Source organism: Oryctolagus cuniculus, chromosome 6, assembly GCF_964237555.1.
Source record: "Oryctolagus cuniculus chromosome 6, mOryCun1.1, whole genome shotgun sequence".
NCBI classification, from domain to species: Eukaryota; Metazoa; Chordata; class Mammalia; order Lagomorpha; family Leporidae; genus Oryctolagus; species Oryctolagus cuniculus.
In genome coordinates this window covers 83,608,736-83,624,834 of record NC_091437.1, presented here as the reverse complement: position 1 = coordinate 83,624,834, position 16,099 = coordinate 83,608,736, and the positions used below count along the sequence as shown (strand labels likewise).

Below are 16,099 nucleotides of genomic sequence, written 5' to 3'. Positions count from 1 at the left end.
AAGGGGCAGAGAATGACAAGTAGAGTGCAGTCAAATGAGTGAGTCAAATTACTAGCAAATCAAAAGCCAATTTGATTTGATTAATATGGATGAGATCAGATTTTAATCTCAATTATAAGCAGCTAAAATCTGAATATTAAAGATCACAGTGAGAATTTTGACTTACTTAAGAAAGAAGATGTTGAAAAAAGACTTTTGATGGCTGCTTTGACCATTGAGGGTAATAAAAGTCAGAGTCCAAATTGGGGAGAGAATTGGAGAGGCAACTGCAGTGTTATACAAGGCACTTCAGAGGGAAAGTCTGACTCAGATTCCCGGGAGGATTGAGAGAAAAGAACGATGAAGACATCAGCAGTGTAGGAACATGCCAGGAGAAAAGCTGTGTCTCCTTTAGTATGGGGATGGGGGGAGAGAGGGGAGGAGGAGAAAGAGAAGGTCACCTAATAATTCTACTAGCAACTGATGACCTCTGCCTAAGCATTAACTTCATAGAATGATGATTTCACACTGTATCTATTATCATCTTCCTTTATTAGCTGGCATTCTTCTGGAACTACAGCTGTATCATCTGGGAATGCTGGTTACTCAGATAAACACATCTGACCGGAAAGGCAGGGTAAGTGCATGGAACTTTCCACCTTCTGCTAAACCATATTCAAAGGAAGGAGTTAAATTAATGGGTACCTTAAATGTTGACAAACGATGAATTTGAGAATCATGATGAGCTTAAGGATTTTTACTGGAGCTTCCTATAATCTTGATGCTCAAATGGTTCCAAATTAGGTCCATGAGAACTGATTAACCTGGTATTCATGCCATTTTGATATGACTGGATTGATCTTTGAAAGCTTTCTAACTTTTGATCACAAATTAACTTGGCCTTTGTATATGTTTGCCTGACATTCACCTGGAATTATCCATTTCTTCAAGATGACTGCTTTCTTTTGTGAGGAATGATACTGAAGACAAAAATTTCGGTTCCAAAAGGTGTTTTTTTTTTTTTTTAAATAAATTGCAATCCCACAGTAAATCTGTTTTCTAATTTTGTTATTTGTGTAAACTTATTCATTTGCCCCTGACTAATCCACTTTGGTTTTGATTGGACCACGTTCTCCTCTTGGTATCCCTTGATTTGATTGTATTTTGTCTTCAGGATCATACCGGTAAAACTACATTCCATCTCCTGTTACAACTCTATGAAGAAATATTTGAGGATTTTGATAGCACTTGTCTAGAATTTCCATTGAAAGCTCTATTTTTGCCTGTAGTTGATCTGGGAACAATCATTTTGTCACTTATTAAGCAAAAAGATTGCTCCACTTTAATTTTTCAGTCAGAATTGTGTAAGCTGAATCGATTGAGGCATCCATGGAGTTGGCTATTTTCTACTATTTATGGCCAGTCCTCTTCAAGTAGGGCATGGCCAGGGTTACAAATGGTCTGCTGCTGAGGGTTTCACCTGTAACATAATCTCTTTCCTTCTTAAAATGAGCTATCCATTTGTAAGCTGCTGATTTCTTTGGGGCATTGACCCTATAAACTTTTTGTAAAACATCAGTCATTTCACCATTCTTTTATCCAAGCTTCACCATAAATTAAATGTTTGTTCTCATTCAATTTCAGCAAAATGTATATGGTTCTGATCATGTTTTTACTTTTAAACTATGATGTATTTATCTTAGTGCCTCAAACTAGATCTTCTTCAGACATGTTACCACCAGTATCAATTTATTTTGATACAAAACCATTTTGAAATTCATGCTTAGTTTTTTCATAATGCACATTCTCCACAAAACTTTTAAAGACCCCTTGTATATACACATTGTGAAATTACCACAAAAATCAAGCTACCTAACATAGTAAACATTTGGCACTTAATTGTGTAAGTTGAGCCAAATTTTATTGCAGCAATTTCAAGTTTATAACATATTATTAACTATAGTTACCAAACATCAGGTCTTCAAGAAATCACTAAGTTTATAACTGGAAGTTCATACCTTTGACCAATTTTTGCCCCACTGCTCTGATAATCACCATTTTGCTGTTACTATGGGTTTGACCTGTTTTTTTAGATTTCAAATACAAGTGAGATCACATGGCATTGATCTTCCTGCACCTGGCTTATTTCCCTTGTATAATGTCGTAAAGGTTTATCTATTATAATAAACGACAGGATTTCCTTCTCTTTAAGAGCTGGGCAAAACTCTATTGTATACATACATCACATTTAATCCATCCATCTATTATAGGATACTTTGGTTGTTTCTATATCTGGGCTGTTGTGAATGGTGCTACAATGAACATGGGAGTGTCAATATCTCTTCAAGACTGTTATCTTATTTACTTTGGATATATACCCAGCAGCAAAACTGCTGGATAATAAGGTGGTTCTATTTTAAAATTTTAAACAAACCTCCTAATGTTTCCTCTAATGACTGTACCAGATTGTTTTATAATCTCTCCATTCTAGGGCCGCAGCTCACTAGGCTAATCCTCCGCCTTGCGGCGCCGGCACACCGGGTTCTAGTCCCGGTCGGGGCGCTGGATTCTGTCCTGGTTGCTCCTCTTCCAGGCCAGCTCTCTGCTGTGGCCAGGGAGTGCAGTGGAGGATGGCCCAGGTGCTTGGGCCCTGCACCCCATGGGAGACCAGGATAAGTACCTGGCTCCTGCCATCGGATCAGCGTGGTGCGCCGGCCACACGGAGCCGGCCACAGCGGCCATTGGAGGGTGAACCAACGGCAAAGGAAGACCTTTCTCTCTGTCTCTCTCTCTCACTGTCCACTCTGCCTGTCAAAATAAATAAATAAATAAATAAATAATCTCTCCATTCTGGAAATAAGAAAATTGGAACTTGCAGAGTTCATGGTGCAGACATGATAGGAAATTTAGGATGTTCAACCTTTATGCCAATTCTCTGCATTTTTATTTTACAATTCTCACACATCTCTTTGTTACTGGATTTGGTGATTACACGGTTGTTTCAATTTTGGAAGATCTAAGTAGAATTCACTGTGATGAGAATTAAGGACTACAAAGGTAAACCAAACTAAGAATGGTAATGTGAGAAGCCAGAATTTAGTCAAGGCAAACAGAAGGAATGAGTATGTCACAGGTTAAAAAAAAGAAAAAGAATTAAAGACTAAATTTATTATAGTACATTTAAATGGAGAATGTGTTGCTGCAGAGCATTTTAAGTGCTTTCCAGGGAGAATGGCCAGCGAACCATTCACTCAAATGGTGAGCATCTGGATAATGCTCAGTGGGCAACACGCCGCTGGAAAAAACCCTGCTCTGCTATACTGACAACATTTTACAGTCAGACTTCGCGACATCTCGGACAGTGCCAATTGCATTTGGCCACGTGTTCCTTCCCTATGCTTCAGGTGACTCCAGAAGGCATTGTAAATGATATTGACGTCGTTGTTATTTTAGCAAGCAACTTTGCTCCTTCCCCTTCCTTTTATTAAAGCTGCCAAGAGAAAGACTGATGGGAGGCCTTTTCCAGACCTTAACACCCCCTGGTGGAGACAAGGACAAATAACCATTCCCCATATCCTGATGTCCTCATGCTAATTTGTCAAAGCTAACTGTAAGATTCTGTCTTATCGTCAGCTGCACCTTAACAAGTGCTGTGAGAAGAGCACCAGCTTATTGCCAGATGACGACAAGCTGAGAAAACACCAAGCATTTCTTTACTCCCCGTGACCTGATGTGGCTTCTTCCCCATACATATATATTGGTCAGTGGAAAAGCTGTTTTTCCTTTGTCTTTCATTCTTGGTTGCTGCATAAGATTCAAGTCATTGTATGAAGGAAAGGGAAACACCATGAGTGATATTTTTGATATTTCTAATTGCTATGCAGTAGTGATATCTGACTGATGTGGCTATCTCTTCTGACTTGAAACTGAGTAAGAATACCAGATTCTTACACTAGATCAATGTGAAAAAGTCACACCTCCAGTTTAAAAAGATATAGAATATTCTTACAGAATTAGTCCCAAATTCTTTCAAATGTTATTTTTGGTCACATCATTCTTGATGTACCACAGCTGTTAGGGTAGGTTGGAAAAACAAAAGCAGCAAACATTTGAGGAAAAAGTGTAACGGAACAAAAAAATGCATACAGGGGAGTTAAATAGAGCACCAAATTTTCATAAGTAAACACTGCAGCTGAGGGTGTTTTGGGCAGTGAAGTCAAGAGTTACCATATTCGCTGAATATCCTTTAGGAAATCACTTACATTTATTTTAATCTGAATACCCTCATATTTCTGTATGTACACTGCAGGTTACTATTAAACAAAAGCAATGGTTGTTAATGCTGGTGGCTCTGAATATGGTACCCTAAGGTATGACACTTGGGCATGCTGAACTACAGGAGACTGGAAAGCCTAAGAAACTCTTTCTCTGACCTGCTGCCCTTCTGCCCTCTACATCTTTCTCTCCCAAAAGTAATTCATAGAGGCCAGAATCCTTATTCCCATAAGGCAAGTAGTAAATCTAGAATCCCTCTCATCCAGGTCCAGTCCAAAAATCTAAAAGACTCATCTTCTCCCTCTTCCTTGGAGACATTTGTTCCAGAAGGGTCCTTCCTGCCCCATAACTATGAAGAAGGAATGCCACACAGGAAGGCCAAGACCATCTGAACAGCCTTGCCGGGCTCCACCCTCAGTCTATTACAGGTCACAGCCTACCGTCTATTCAGATTTCCACTTTACTACCTGTTCTCCATTCCTCATTGAATTTAAACGTGACAGCCCCCAACTCCCGCCCCAACTTTGAAGGCTCCTGTGTCATGTAGAACTTCAATGGAATACATTTGTTACGCTTTTCTGGATTACATCAAGAGTTAAGCAGGCACACTGACTTCCTCTCTACTCACAGCGTGTCTTCACAAGTCATTTAACATTTCCCCCATTTTCCAGACAATGGAGATAACATTTTCTCTCCCAGGGTTCCTGTGAAGGCCACATGAAATGATGTTTGGGAGAAAAAGGTACACAAACTCAAGTGATGTCACAGTAGAGATTATGTCAGGATCTATGTTTATGAAAGATTTTAACTCGTTGGTATTCAGAGACGTACTGAACAGCTGAGTGAAAACTAATTTTTTGTAATTAAGTCATTCGGAATACCCTTAAAAGTTCTCTGCAGAGAATGATTCAATAAACAAATATTTGGGAGTTGAATTGGCACTAAAACAAATATAATTTTTTAGGTAAGGCATCCTTGAAAACCGATCTGTGTTCGACAGCTTTCATCTAGCCACAAGCAGAAGTCAGTCGCCAAGACTCAGCTGGTCCCTGCCCTTGGTGAGATCGTCCATACTTGGCTCTTCTCCGTGCATGTGTTAGGATGGAATGCTTACTGTTCCAGAGAACGCTCCCAGTGAATCAGAACATTAGGAAGGGATACTTAGAAGAATGGAGAACCAAGGGAAGAAAACCCAAGAAGAAAATAGCAGAATAAGCAAGTTATGTGTTGAAGATTCAGAGGTATATGAGCAAAGCAAAAAATCTCACTTCCACCCTACCCCTACATGCAAATCATTATGATTTTCAGACACAGTGCATATACACTATGAGAAGAGGTATAGAAGGAAGAATAAAGCGGAAATAGTAAAAATGCTTCTTTGTAACCCTAAATGCAATTATCTAAGTGAAAAACTTAGTTTGATTGGAAAACCAACCACAAAGTGGAATTAAGGGACATATTTGCAGACATAAAAATTTTAAGCCACAAATTTACAGTTCTAGAAATGCAAACATCTTTTATAATTTTATTATTTTCCCTAACAGATTAATTAAAAAACTAAGATAAAGTTTGTGAATCATCTAATGGTCCTTTGTGTCTGAGGCTTGACCCAATTATTCTATGTTGTGCACTCACTGTTGTGCATGGACATGATTTGGAATGCAAGTCTGTCATTTTCATTACGTCAATACAAAAGGATTCAAGCCTGTACAACAGGCTTGTGTTAGTTCTTACTTCGAGAAGTATGGACAGAGTTAAAGTTACAAGCTTTAGGGAATTTTTATATGATAAATACACTTAAAATCTGTATTTATAAGCCCATAGATGGGGCCAACACTGTGGTACAGCAGCTGAAGCTGCACTTCTGTGGCCGGCATGGCATCCCATATCCTGGCTGCTCTGCTTCTGATCCGCTCCTCTGCTAATGTGCCTGGGAAGGAAATGGAAGATGATCCATTGCCAACCATGTGGGAGACCCAGTTGGAATTCTCGGCTCCTAGCTTTGGCCTGGTCCAGACCTGGCTGTTGCGGTCATTTGGGGAGTGAACCAGTGGAGGAAAGATCTGTCTCTTTACCTTTCAAATAACTAAATAAATAAATCTTTTTTAAAATATAAGAAAAAAGTATGGAAATCAACACTGGTAAAGTAACTTACCAGAAAGGGCAGTATTATTTAGAAATATCAAAATTAAGAGTGTTTTTTTTTTTTTTTTTTTTTTTTTTTTTGACAGGCAGAGTGGACAGTGAGAGAGAGAGAGAGACAGAGAGAAAGGTCTTCCTTTGCCGTTGGTTCACCCTCCAACGGCCACTGTGGCCGGCGTGCTGCGGCCAGCGCACCGCGCTGATTCGATGGCAGGAGCCAGGTGCTTCTCCTGGTGTCCCATGGGTGCAGGGCCCAAGCACTTGGGCCATCCTCCACTGCACTCCCTGGCCACAGCAGAGAGCTGGCCTGGAAAAGGGGCAACTGGGACAGAATCCGGCGCTCCAACCGGCACTAGAACCCGGTGTGCCGGCGCCGCAAGGCGGAGGATTAGCCTAGTGAGCCGTGGCGCCGGCCCAAAATTAAGAGTTTTATAACATTTTGCTCCCCAAAAATAATTCCAAGAACAGTGAAACTCATGCATGTTTGCAGGTATCCTTATCTACTGATAAAGGTTATTTGGAAATCTTTAACTCTCGGTCATTTCTGCTGTCTTTGCTTGCGTGGAAGATTGCATAATGGAGTTAATTTAGAGAACAAGAACAATATCTAATGGCGACTGAGAGTTTTCTTCTTAAGTTCAGCCAAACTGACAGCACTTTGCAGCCAAAGTCAACAATACTCAAACCCGTTTGATTTCAGAGGCACGAGTGCCACATGACTAGTCTTCAGCAGCATCTGCTTCTCTGTAGCTTTCCAATAAAAAGGTTACAACATGTACTTCAGTGCACTCCAAACTTACTGTGATGAGATTTCACTAACTTCGCTTTCATATTCTTGGGGTGTCAGCAGTAAAGTAACAAAGGATGAGATAATATATTCAGAAATAAGGTGCCAACGGCTGAATGGTAATTTGGCCGGCGCCACGGCTCACTAGGCTAATCCTCCACCTAGCGGTGCCGGCACACCAGGTTCTAATCCCGGTCCGGGCGCCGGATTCTTTCCCGGTTGCCCCTCTTCCTGTCCAGCTCTCTGCTGTGGCCCGGGAAGGCAGTGGAGGATGGCCCAAGTGCTTGGGCCCTGTACCCCATGGGAGACCAGGAGAGAAGCACCTGGCTCCTGCCTTCAGATTAGCGCGGTGCGCCGGCCGCAGCGCGCCAGCCGTGGCAGCCATTGGAGGGTGAACCAACGGCAAAGGAAGACCTTCTCTCTCTCTGTCTCGCTATCCACTCTGCCTGTCAAAAAAAAAAAAAAAAAAAAGGTGCCAACGGCTGAAATGGTAATTAAAAAACCTGAGTAATTGCAATTACATAGGCTAAGACTACATAGCATGTACTATATAGATATAAAATCTGTAAGAAAAAATCATACAGTAGGCAATCTTTGGTTGTTTCTGAGTAATGAAATGAGAGTTACTAAGTTGAGAGGTTTCAACCATGTATTCATAGAACAGTGTCCTTTCTTATCTTCAAACTTGTAGACTCACGGCACCTACAATTACTAGGACTCAGAAAAATACCAGGTGCCTCACACATGTCAGTTCCCAGGAGGTCATTCCTTAGTCTTTTTCACCCCAGGGGAACCACCAGGACATTCTGACTTAACAGCGACAGAGGCTACTACTCCCAGAACTGAACCAAGACTGACACTTCTTTTAGAACCATTCCTCTCCTTGTTTTAATCTGTTAAGGAGTGAGCACTTGGCTTGTTAGGATGTGTGTTAAACACTTCTCCCATGTTGGAGTAAATGGGTTTGACACCTGGCTGTGGACCCTACCACCCCTACCACCAGCCTCCTGCTAATCCAGAGCCTGGGAAGCATCAGCGATGGTTCCAGTAGTTGGGTTTCTGCCACTCACATGGGAGACCTGGATTGAATTCCACTTTGCACATCACTTCATCCTGCTGCCTTCTATGCCGAAACACTGAGATCCAGTTAGAAATTCCAGGTGACTGGGAGACCTCCACTTCTACTCAACTATGCTCATCTTTTTTTTTTTTTTTTAAGATTTATTAATTTATTTGAAACAGTTACAGAGGAGAGGCAGAAGGAAGAAAGAGGGAGAGGGGGAGAGAATGAGAGAACTGAGACTAGGGATCTTCCATCTGCGGGCTCACTCCCCAAATGGCTGCAATTAGGGCTGAGGCAGGCCGAAGCCAGGAGCTTCTTCTGGGTCTCCCACGTGGGCGTGGGGGCCCAAGCACTTGGGCCATCTTCTACTGCTACCCTAGGTGTATTTGTAGGGAGCTGGATCGGAAGTGGAGCAGCTGGGACTCAGTTCATGTGGGATGCTGGCACTGCAGGCGGAGGCTTTAACTGTTATGCCACAGTGCTGGCCACTCAACTTTCACTTTCAAGCCTACTACTGTCTGAATATCTATAGTACTTCCAGTTACTACTTTTTATTTAAGACGTAATTGAAAGGCAGAATGAGAGACAGACATATGAGAGACCTTCTATTCACTGATTCACTCCCCAAATGGCCCCAACAGCTAAGGTCATAGATGAACCCAGGAACTCCATCTGGGTCTCCCATGTGGGTGACAGGGTCCCAAGCACTTGGCCCTCTTCAAGTTGCTTTCTCAGGCCATTAGCAGGGAGCTGTATCGCAAGCAGAGCAGCATGACTCACATCAGCATGCTGATAAAGAAGGCTGGCATTATGATAAAGCCACCGGCAACTGAAGGCCAGTCAGAGCTGCTACTTTTTAGTCAATAGCCTCTCATACAAAAATCAGAACTACAGTGTTATCATTCTTGATCCTAGGATAACAATGTTAAAACCTGCCAACATTTGAAGAAACAAGCCTTTCCTACAAAGATAAAAATGGAAAGCAAAGTGAAGACTTTGTTAAACACAGGAAATACAATGACGAAAAGGCCTTTTATGATTATGTTCTAGAAAGTACACCAAAAGATATTCTATAAGAAAAATACAAGCCAAGAACTCGAATCAAAGGAATAAAATTAAAATGATATTAATTTAAAATCATTTTCTATCCCCAAAGTTACTGGCTTAAATATCTACATAAATTTAAACCATTTTAAACAGTACTATGGAATGGATGTAAACTGACAATGGTAAAGAAACAAAGAGAATTTAGTGAAGAAAGAAATGTTTCACCACTTCTCGAGTCTCTTAGCCATTTTCACGTTGCCTAATTAACACACTCTCATTCAGTGAGTCTACAGAAAAAGATGGCTTTAAGAGCAAGACAATGAGTTATTTATCAGGCCCTCTGAAGAAAAGAACTGCTGTCATACAGTCGGCAAAAGTAACTTACTCTCACTCTTTCCCGGTTTTCATCCGAATAGCTGTTAACCTGGAGTTGTGTTCATAAAGTCACATGAAACCAACAACAGTACAGAGAAAATTTTAAGATACCAGCTGCCTAGAATCATTCAGAATGTAACTACTTATCTACAGTGGCCAGCATTGTGGCTGTTGTTCGCGACACCAGCATCCCATATGGGGGCTGGTCTATGTCCTGGCAGGTCCACTTCAGATCTAGCTCACAGCCTGGCAAAGCAGTGGAAGATGGGCCAAGTGCTTGGGCCTCTGCTACCACTCACATGGGACACCTGTAAGAAGCTCCTGGCTCCAGGCGCCAGGCTGGCCCAGCCCCAGTTATTGCAGCCATCTGGGAAGTAAATCAGTGGGTAGAAGCTCTATCTCTCCCTCTCTCTCTGTAACTCTTTCAAATAAATAAATAAATTTTAAAAATAAAAAGAGAAATATTTATCTAATAGAAAGTAATCAAGCCCAAATTTCCAAAAGTTTTTCACGACAAAGTCAGAACTATACATTGTTAAAACTGTTAAGCGATTTACAGCCGGTTATTAGTTTAAGGTTAACACACGTCATCTTCCTGTGCTACAAAAACATATGCTTCTGTACACATGCATCAGGACTCCCTTCATAGATCATTTACCTGGAGTCAGGAGACATTTTAACTGACCATTTTATCCAGGATTACAGATACTATTCACCAGTATTTAGGATGGTATCAGCCACATAAATTACTTGGCATCAGGGATCAGGGACACCAACTCTGAAGGGGAACACGCAATGTGCTCTGTAATAATATGCATGGAGACATGGTTTTCAGAAATCTGCTGTCACAGAAAGTCCAGCATCTGAATCTTTTTACTTGTGTAGAATAAGATGAAATAGCAGGGGGTAACTGAGATAACACTGACACAATTCAGACCTTTTCTGTCCCTGAAAAACGTGTACCAAGGGAAATTAAACCACAGAAAAGGTTACTCATGTTCAAAACAATCTACTTAGCCATTTAAATAAAATTACAAGTCAAAGAAATTTTGAAAAACACCTTCAAGGAGTTTCATGAAAACATTCTTTATTGGCAAGCAGATACTTCCACCTTTTTGATTACATCCATCATGCAAAATGACTGACCTCACACATGGTTGTCTAGCTGCTCACTGTGACACAATCTTTTGGAGATAATAAATTTTAAAATTTAGTTACTGTAATTTTAAAAATAACCCAGAAAATGGCTCTCAAACAGGACATGATGTAGCACACATGGTAGTACTGTTCATCCCTTTTGGATGTTTAGTTTTCTCTCCTAATGAAGACTATTATATACAAAAATGGCAGTGTTTTTGTGTGTGCATCTTATAGGCACTCCACTTAACTGACAAAAATAATTTACAAGAAGAAAAAAACTTCAAATTATTTTACAAGGGTTGGTTAATTTTCTTTTGTTGTTGTCTTTTGCTAGTCCACAGTGAAATGCTCTTTTATTTAAAACGTTTCTTTCAAGACATCATTTCTTTAGGAAGACAACTTTGCTATGTGAAAAGGCAGATTAGCCCTAGGAAATCTTTCTTACCCAGACTGTTTTACTAGGGGGAATTCAAAACATCCCTGGAAAATTCCCATCTTTTAATTCCATTTTCCACAACCTTTCTCAAGCCCCAAGTATACAGATTATCCAAGTAGTTTTCAACAAGTGAAAAGCAACAGGTCTTCCTATTGCGGGGGAGACCCAGGAATAATCTTCCTCCTCCATATCATGAGGTTGAGAAAACTTTTTCACTTCTTCTATGCAGTGGGGGAAAGGGGACATTTTTATCCTGTGGTACTTTTAACAGCACTCCCAGTATTAAAACACATAGCACAGGTAAATTCACCTCCTTGAAATAGCCAGTGACCTTGGAGAAAGGTAAATTCCAAATCTCCTAGTAAGTAGCACATTCAAATCAACTGGCAGTGAGTAGGCATGACAGAATTTTCTAGATACCCGGAGATAGGTATCTAAAAACAGTGAAGTGGCTTTGGAATTAGGGAGTGGGTAGTGGTTGGAAGAATTTTAAGGAGCATAACAGAAAGAGCCTAGATTGCCTTTGAGTGTTAGTAGAAACACATCATTAGGATGCTAATGCTAGTAAGGCCTTGGGAGCACACAGTACAGAATACCTAAGTCACCAGGGGGAGTATCTAAATGGCCCTGAAAAGACCGTAGAAATAAAGACATCAGGACATTAAAGGTATTGCCACCTGGAAGTCAGAGGGAAATGAGGAATGTCATTGAAAAACTGGAGGAAAAAGACCCTTACCACAAAGAGGCAAAAAGGATAGCTGAATTGTGTCCTGTAGTTAGGTGGAAGGCAGAATTTGTAAACGATGAACTTCAATATTCAGCTGAGGACATTTTCAAGCAATTATGGAAGGCACAGCCTGTTTCGGGCTGCTTACAGTAATAAGGAAAAGGAGATAGAAGGGTAGTATTTCATGAAAACTGGAATTAAGAGTTAAGTTTACTGTGGGGCAAAAAAAAAAAATTCTAAAATCCATCCATACTAGGGGTCTTCAAAAACTTTATAAAATGCATATTATGAAATGTGCATAGGTTTCAAATATTTTTGCACCAAAAATAAACTATCTTTTAATTCCATTTTCCACAATTTTTTTTTCTTCTTAATTCAAGAGGTGGGAGTAAGGAGGAGAGCAGACAGAGCGAGCTACTATCTATCTGCTGGTTCACTCCCCAAAGGTCCACAATGGCTGGGCTAGAAACAGGGGCCAGGAATTCAAGAAAGGATTTCTGTGTAGGTGAGAGAGATGCAAATACTTGAGCCATCATCATCTGGTGCCTCCTAGGGTCTGCACTGGAAGGAAGCTGGAATTAGAGGAGCCAGAGCCAAGAATCAAACCCAGGCACCCTAATATGAGGCACAGGCATCTTATCCATAGGCCACGTGCCCAACCCCACAAGTTTTTTGAAGTACCTTTGTAGGTAAATTGATGGAAGACCTGTTAAATAAAGAAACCATGGCCAGACGATTTGGGAAATTATCATCCTATTCTAAACAGCAAGAGACATTAATATTAAGAGATTCACTGTCAGGAAATCCTGTCTTAGAGAAAGAGATGAGGATGTGGCTGTGCCACCTTTTGCTAATACCTCAGAAAGTTCTAAAGGTCTGAGTATTCACTCATACAAAAGGCCTTGAGATTGAGGATGTGAGTCTCAGATCCTTCCAGCTATCTCAGGGATAGAGATGAGCAGAAGTAGAGGACAAACATGGAGGAGCCTCCTGTAAAATGCAGTCAACTCCCCAGACCATACGTAGGAGACTCACAAGTTTTTAGGCAACATAATGCCAGCAGTAACACTACTACCTTAAAGTGAAAGGTGTAGACAATAAGAACAAAAAAATAGGCCAATGATATTCAGCTGCTAACATGTGCTACCTTTTGTGAAAAAGAAAAGGTGACTGACTCTGAAGAGGATCCCAGGGCAGACGACTGAGCTGTGAGCCACAGACTAACCCTAGGCCCTGACAGCTACTGAGTGTGCCGAGCTGGATTTGTGTACACACTCCTGGGCCCAGGTGGTTCCTCTGTTCATTCAATTTTCTGCTTTTTGAACAGGGATATCTGTAAGATTATTCTATGCCTGTCCTGTCCTATTTAGAAGTATTTAATATGCTTTCTAGGCTTATATGTACACAGATGGAGAGGAATTACACCCTAGGAATCACACCCAGATCCTTTCCTAAATCTAAGTGATTTAAATGATGAGACTTGGGATTTTTGTTACAGTAATGGGTTGAGACTTCTGAGCACTTTGAATAGGATTAACTGGGATGGATGTGAATCTTTGGGACTGGGTGGACTATGAAAGGCAAAATAATGTCCCCTCCAAAATGTTCATGTCCTAATTCCAAAACCTGTGAATAATAGCCTGCGAACTGATAAAAGCAACTTTACAGATGTGATTAAAGTTATATGGCCTTTAAGTTGAGAGATGACCAGTGGGTCTGATGGTCTCACGAGTCTTTAAAAGTATAGAATCTTTCCTGACTGTTGTCAGAGAGATCCAAAGGTGCTGGCTCTTAAGATGGGCAAAGGAAGCTATAAGAAAAGCAAAGTGAGAGGCCCCTGGAAGAAGAACAAAGAAATGATTCTCCTCTAGAATCTCCCAAAAGTAATGCAGCCCTGCTCATGCCTTGATCCCAGCAGAGGTAAGCTCCATGTTGAACTTCCAACCTAAAGAACTCCAAGGTAATAAATCTGTGTTATTTTAAGCAATATACTTTTTTCAAATGACTCTGAAGTGGTGACTAACGATGAAGTGGAATCTGGGAAGAAGTAAAAGCTTTTCTATTATTCCTGATATAGTCTACCTCGTTCTGGAAATGTCTGTTTTCAACAGAAATGCAAACAAGTATGCTGGTGATTCTTCAGAACCAGTCTGTCTACAAGAATGTAAATTCCTGTACTTCCACACCAGTGCTGTTCGGGAACAGGTTACATTCTGGATTGAACAAGTAGAAGAGTGATTAATCTACACAGTGGGACGCCTAGGGAAAAAACTGGGTCGAATGAATAAACGAATGTAATTAAAGGCAGGCTCCGGAAGGGATTCTAATTTCTCTATTTTAAAGTGCTGTTTACCTTATTTTCTCAAGAGTTGCTCATCTTTTTGTTTCTGGTTTATGATGGGCACAGACGAAGAAAACTAAGACCAAACCATATTTTCTGACATTCACAGTATAGCTAAATAAGTAAAAAAGATGCACAAAATCTTAATAGGAGAAATAACTAGTGTTTGATAAAAACAATTTCAAAATCAGAATACAGATACTTCTCAGTATATACCACAGAAAAAGTTTTAACTTATTTGATCAAAAGATGTCTTAATGGCTGTTGGTCAATGCTCCATCAAGGAACTGCAGTGCAAATTTTATCAAATACATTTATCAAAAAGTGGTTCTGTTCATTTTCTCTGCAAATGCATGTTGTTAACATCAACACTGAATATGCAAGAAACTGCATATTTTTAAAAAAAATCCATCAACAAAAGCCAGCCTGCAACTAAAAACTCAAACATCTCAAGATTGACACTTCATCCAAATTCATCTATACTAAGGCTGAAAGACAGAATAACAACAAAACCAAGATTTATTCTGTAAAAATGGAAAAATAATTCGGTTGTTTTTACGCTGGAAGTATTTTCCTGATTAATATGACACAATTTCTCTCCAAATAAGCTACTGCATAGAAAGGCATAATATTATTTTAGCTGCTGGAGAATCACGGTGTTAAGAATATCTGCTTCTTGTAATGTCTGGCTTTCATCTGTTAGATCTTTATTTGGAAATGAAGTCACAAGAATAAAGTCAAGAGCTGCAAATTCAGGACGAGACTGTACAATAAAGTTCCGGACATCCAGGATCCTGAAGAAAAAAGATCAAATAACTTGTTTTACAAAAAACATACTTACATATAAGCTTTTCCCTAAAATTAGATCTCTAGAATAAAAATTACATAATTTCAACTCTTATTTAAAAGTGTCATAATTTCTTTAATTTTTATTATTTCAATAGAAGAATTTATCTTAGCCTTAAGTATAATTTTGTAATGGATCTATGATTTATTTTACTATAAAATAGCAACAATTTTCAGGTGAGTAATGGATAAAATAAGTGTTAACAATGTAACAATACTGAAAGTACCTGTACTGGTTTTACAGTATAAGATTAGGTTACCAGCATATGACACACAAAAATGGTAATCTGGGTTGGTATATGGTGAGCTGAGTCTAAAACTATAAAAAAAGTAATAATTTTAAAAAAATTATTTCTACACACAACTAAAATAATTTGCTTCAATGAACAAATAAAAATATCTTATAAGCACAATTGTTGATGTGTAAGTGTTTAAGGGATATAAATTTAAGACAATTTTAACTGGTGTACTTGCCCACAGCACAATTAAACTTTATTTACACTACACATTCACAGTATGAAGAATTTGCTATATAGAAAGTTAATTCCAAGCAGAATTATCATAAATATTTAAATGAGTAAAGTCCAAATAAGGTTTTACTATTTTTATTTATTTATTTTTAAATTTTTTTTATTTGACAGAGTTAGACAGTGAGAGAGACAGAGAGAAAGGTCTTCCTTCCCTTGGTTCACTCCCCAAATGGCCGCTACGGCTGGCGCTACATGGATCCGAAACCAGGAGATAGGTGCTTCTTCCTGGTCTCTCATGCAGGTGCAGGGGCCCAAGCACTTGGGCCATCCTCCACTGCCTTCCCAGGCCACAGCAGAGAGCTCGGCTGGAAGAGGAGCAACCAGGACTAGAACCCAGCGCTGACATGGGATGCCGGCGCTGCAGGCAGAGGATCAAAAAAATGAGCCACGGCACCAGCCCCAAGGTTTTAC

The 16,099-nt window shown here is 40.0% G+C and overlaps 1 protein-coding gene and 1 long non-coding RNA gene across 3 annotated transcripts in view; one reads left to right on the top strand and one right to left on the bottom strand.

Annotated features, from left to right (window-relative positions):
• The first annotated feature begins 250 nt into the window (after positions 1-250).
• Positions 251-11,208, top strand: LOC103348029 (uncharacterized). Of its 2 annotated transcripts, XR_011389101.1 has the most exons (4): positions 251-616; positions 3,613-3,739; positions 5,219-5,495; positions 9,162-11,208. It is a non-coding gene; the product is annotated as an uncharacterized lncRNA (long non-coding RNA). The 2 variants fall into 2 exon arrangements; XR_516487.4 differs by lacking the exon at positions 9,162-11,208 and having other exon boundaries at positions 287-616; positions 5,219-5,831.
• The window catches only part of UBXN2B (UBX domain protein 2B), a 38,422-nt gene continuing 33,061 nt past the window's right edge, over positions 10,739-16,099 (bottom strand). Inside the window, exon 8 of the mRNA XM_002710508.4 lies at positions 10,739-15,106. Within this exon, the coding sequence (XP_002710554.1) occupies positions 14,944-15,106 (163 nt within the window). The 3' untranslated portion in view covers positions 10,739-14,943. The remainder of the gene's footprint in view (positions 15,107-16,099) is intronic.